We start from the raw sequence: 5,422 nt of genomic DNA on the forward strand, positions 1-5,422 counted from the left end.
TCTGTTCCTTTTTATCCCCTTTGAACCTTTTTTGTTACCATTTCTCTTTCTGTTCTTTATTTACTTTCTTTCTAACCATTCTCTCTCCTTCTTTTTCTCCTTTCTTCAATTTTATATTTTCCCGTTCTCTCTCTTTTATCTTTTCTCCTCTTTTCAATTTCTTTACTTCCCATTCTCCCTCTTTTTCTCCTCTTTTATCTCTATAATTCACATTTTCTCTCATTCTCGTCACTTTATCTCTCTCTCTCTCTCGCCTCCACCGCGTATCGAACCCGTCACCCCTTGATTACAAGTGTACTATTATGTCATCAGTGTGGTCAAGAGCTGTGTATTTCCGCTTCTACAAGGTACTGATTAGTATCAATATACCATATATGCATTACCACCGAAAACATTGTGGTTAACGGTGTAGCCTTGTGATCAAAATACCCCCGGTAGTGTATATTTATTTTATGTTGCCCCTGTCACATATACAGAATGTATGCAAAGAACAAAAAAAAAACTAGTTAAAGAACTTTAAGAAATCTGCGTTAGTTTATGCTCCATATATTCAATTGAGTTAAACCGTAAAAATCAGTAAGTGTCAAGTACCACTAAATTACTTACTGAAAAAGAAACGAAATGGCAATTTCAAGAAAGCATATTTGTAAATACCGACAATTCTCTACATACGTATACTATCTATAAAGCTTGTGCTCAACGTTGGAAAAGAGAACTTATGATATTGTGTGTACCCAAAACTTATCGGTTGTTCAGTTTGGGTTACACAACTTTCATAAAAGTGCAGTAACAAATTCGGCTTAATGACTGTTTTCTGCGACAATACACATTAATAGAAATTTTCTCTTTTCATTTTCTTCGCAAATGTATTCAAACCAGCCACAAACTAGCTTTTCAAAACTGAAATTTGTATTTATAGTTCATGTACAATGTTTGGATCCAATAAGTTGTAAAACATGTATATTTGGGACGTTGCTATGGTAACCGTGGTCGTGCGGTCTAACGCTCGCTGGTTCGAGTCTCCTGGGAGAAGCGTAACAACTTTTCTCCTGAGATTTCGGCTAGTGTGTGAGACCGCTGGCTACCCACTATCATGAGGAAATTGGGGAGCTAGGAATGAGTAGCGTAACCCTACAACAACGACTGGGTTCGTTGCGCTGACCACACTTCACCTCGTAACTGATTTGATGATTTCCACTTTCGCTGAGGCATGTGGAAGTGAGGCCCGCAGTCGGTAGGTACGCCAAGGCCCTCAAAAGCTGTTGCACAACGATTAATTATTATAATATTGTGTGGTAACTAGAAAGATTGTTATCGTTATGTCTTATGAAAGGAATTTATCAATACTTGGGAGTTCTGCACATTCTTTCCTACATTATAAATTCCATGTAATTTACTAATACAATGAACCTACAAAAGTTTGCTCTCACAGTGTATTAATTGAAAACAATTGTGTGCAGTGTTTATTAAGAGTTCTCAAGTTATAAACAATTGACAATGAAGCACAATTAATTTTGCAATTGTTGATTCAGGGCTACACAAGCTTGTAAACAAAAACAATACTTTAATGCATTGCTATTCCAGTGGCATACATAGCTGCATACTTGGATCATGGCGGATTCGTAGTAGTTCTTGAAGTTACAGTCTGTTGACTCTGCATTCGTATTTGTCACAGTAATTCGTTATTCGCTAGTCATTGTCATGGCGGGATAGTCAAGAGTCACGCGATTTGTAATTTCAGACTGTCGGAAGTGAAGGGTATATATAGAAGGCCAGTGGCATTTCTCGAAAAATGTATAAAGTCTGAAATCGAAGTAAATTTTCATATAATTGTTGCATATACAGGGTGCGGCACGTAAAACCAGCCCGCTGTAATCCCGATGTAATTGCTTTGCTAATGAACATGTAAAACATCTAAATGAACATGTCAACAGAAGATGGCGTTGCATGAGTTACTAATTCTGTTTCTCACCAACAGGTGGCTTGTGAACCCGTGGTCGAGTGAAAGCAGTTGACAATCAGGCCTTGTTGAGTGAAGCCGTGATAATGCCGTATTTGATTCCTGAGCGTGTTGCAATTGTTGAAGCTTTTGTGCGCACCGGATCCTTTGTGCAAACAAGGAAGTTGTTTCAGCAGAAATTTCCAGGACGTCCTGTCCCAGCAAAACGCACAATACAGGATTTGATTGGGAAATGGAGGCGTACAGGATCTGTTGCAAATGCTCCCAGGGACAGACTACCATCTGTCTGCACACCTGAATTACGGAGGCAGGTGCAGAACATAATGGCGAGAAGTCCTCGTAAATCAACGAGGAAATTGAGTCAACAGGTTCCAGCTAGTGAGCGAAGTTGTAGACGTGTGTTAAGGGCGCTGAAGTTAAAACCTTACCGGATAAGTGTAGTGCAACAACTGAGGGAGCTTGACCCGGGGAAGAGGGTGGATTTTTGTTCATGGCTATTGACGAATGTTGCCAGTGGTGTTTTGGATCCATTGATGCTCATCGTGAGTGACGAGGCGTGGTTTCACCTGTCGGGATACGTAAATTCCCAAAACAATCGCTATTGGTCGTCACAGAATCCACACGTAATCCACGAGCAGCCATTGCATGACGAAAAGATTGGTGTTTGTTGTGCCATTTCCGCACAACGCGTTATGGGGCCCATATTTTTTGAAACCACAGTAGACAGTAACGTGTATTTGGGAATTCTGGAAGAGTTTTATGAACAATGTTAAAGGGGAAAGTATTCGAAACAAATCCACACACAATTGAAGAAATCAAGACCTCCATCCAGAATGTCTTGAACAGCATCACCACTCAAGAATTAACAAAGGTGTACATGAATCTCCTGAAACGTGTTCAGACGTGTGTTGAAGTGGGTGGAGGACACTTTCAGCATGTATTGTGAAGGTGAGAAATCTTAACACACAACATTAAATTTCATTTGGTGTATTGCTTTTGTTTGATTTTGTTTTAATTTCACTTAATCATTCAAATTGTTCATCTAATGATATCTTATGAAGGGACGGGCTGGTTTTAAGTGCCGCACCCTGTATCAATTACGATTATACAGAATACGCCTAATAGGTAAAACATGTTTTTCCGTATTATTAGAACAATAATTTATCTTTTTTCTTTAAAATAGATATTAATTTTGAAGACTGAAGTACTTTATCATGTTCCGCATATATCTTGGAACAGGCGCGACATCTATGAGTAACTATCTACACCACAACCTCAAACATTTGAATAAGACGACTCAATAGAAAGTAATGTAAACAATGCAAAACCTTTCTTAATGACTGGTACAGATTGTTTCAAAAATTGCACGCGTTGCTAGAATAACTGTTTTCACTCATTGTTTCACTGCCGGTGCATGATATATTCAGAACATAAGCAACGAAAGCATGGCCGCTTGCAAGGGGAGGGGGCAGAGGGGTCACTTTCCCCCCCCGAGATTTCTGGAAAGAGTTAACGTAATTCGAATGGTGGAATCGTAGAAATATTTGATAACAAAAATTATTGTTTCGAGCAACTTTTATTATTTTATTATTATTATTATTTGAAATAGAGTAACAATTAAACTTACAGTATATTTTAAACTGGTTATCTAACTCAAAAAAACAGCTTTTTGTCCTAAATGAATTAATGTTAAGTATAGAGTTATGCAAATTGTATATAGATATACAGAATATCGTAACGTTCCGTAGTATCTTTAAATTATTATGTACAACGAACACCAATGTCGGTATTAATATGTCTGACAAATTTACAATTCATGATGGGTTAAAACGAGGAGATGCATTATCTCCATTGCTCTTTAATTTTGCCTTAGAATATGCTGTTAGGAAGGTAAAAGAAACTAAAGAAGGACTAAAATTAAATGGTGTGACTCAGTTGTTAGCATATGCAGATGATGTAGACTTACTGGGGGATGATGTGAATACAATTAAGAATAATGCTAAAATATTTTTCAAAACTGCTAAAGAGATAGGTTTGGAAGTTAACAAAGAGAAAACTAAATATATGCTTACAGGCCGAAACCAAGTGTTAGGTAATAATCAAAATCTAATTATTGATAACAACTCGTTTGAACCAGTTTCCAAATTCAAATACTTAGGAGTAATATTAACAAATGAAATTTATATTAAAGACGAAATAAAAAGTAGACTATATTCAGGAAATGCATCATACTTCTCTCTTCATAAACTTTTGTCTTCTCGTTTAATATCTAAGAAACTAAAAGTTAAAATATACAAAACAGTAATTTTGCCTGTAGTATTATATGGATGTGAAACTTGGTCCCTTACATTGAAAGAGGAACATAAATTGAGAGTATTTGAAAATAAGATCCTTAGGAAAATCTTTGGACCTAAAAGGGATGAGGAGACAGGTGAGTGGAGAAGGTAAGATAATTTAGAACTACATAATTTGTATTCATGTCCAGATATTATTAGAATAATTAAATCAAGAAGACTTAGGTGGGCAGGCCATGTGGCACGAATGGGAGAGGAAAGAGGAGTTTACAGGATTCTTGTTGGGAAACCTGATGGTAAGAGACCTGTAGGAAGGCCAAGACGAAGATGGAGGGACAACGTTGAGATGGACCTAAGGGAAATCGGTGGGGAGTGAAAAGAGTATATATAGATCTTGCTCAAGATAGGGACAGATGGAAGGCCTGTGTTGCTGCAGCCATGAACCTTTGGGTTTAAGAAGGCTAGGGAGTGATTTAGTTAGTTACAACGAACACCAACTCCCAGTCATTCAACCATCGTTTTTCAATAAGTAAATATATTCAGAAGGATCATAGGAATGCAGTTTCAGACAGCAGCATAAACATGTAAACAGGCGAAATCCAGGAAGAGGCTACAGGCCTGACTCTGCATTTGTTTAGTAAATTGAATTTGAATAAATGTCTTGGAGGCAGGGTTATCGAGAAGAGTTCTAATTCAGTCTTTGAGGAGCAAGTTACAATAGAGAGAGAGAGAGAGAGGAGGACGATTCTAGCGAGAGCGTGTTGACGTTAGCCACAAGTCAGACTCTACGTACAGTCACAAGCATAACCTCTCACGGCAGATCTTCAGTTGCAGTACAGGGACAGGTATATCCTTTCATTAGCCATGCTGATCGAATCTGTAGGAGTTTAAAACTCAAGAGTTATGTATTGCCATTCAAGTGTGTAAATTAGTACCTCTTGGTCTTTACCATCAAGCTCACCATGAACAGAGAGTGCTGTACCATGAAGGATAAATGATGAAGTGAGCTACATTCCCAAAAGATTCCTCATACCTAAGGGTATGATATGATATGGAAATTACAAATGTATGTAATTTAAAAAGACGTAAGTAGTAGTAGAAGTAATATAATAACAATAATAATTAAAACAAAATAAAGGTAAAGGTAAAAAGGTAAAGTGCTCCCCTG

General features: G+C 37.5%; 1 protein-coding gene across 1 annotated transcript; it reads left to right on the plus strand.

Annotated features, from left to right (window-relative positions):
• The first annotated feature begins 2,046 nt into the window (after positions 1-2,046).
• On the plus strand, positions 2,047-2,733 carry LOC146005529 (uncharacterized). The gene has a single exon (XM_083144777.1). The coding sequence runs from the start codon at positions 2,047-2,049 to the stop codon at positions 2,731-2,733; it is 687 nt and encodes a 228-aa protein (XP_083000903.1).
• The last annotated feature ends 2,689 nt before the right edge of the window (positions 2,734-5,422 follow it).

The sequence above is a fragment of the Lepisma saccharinum genome, chromosome 23, assembly GCF_977018435.1.
Source record: "Lepisma saccharinum chromosome 23, izLepSacc3.1, whole genome shotgun sequence".
Lineage (NCBI taxonomy): Eukaryota > Metazoa > Arthropoda > Insecta > Zygentoma > Lepismatidae > Lepisma > Lepisma saccharinum.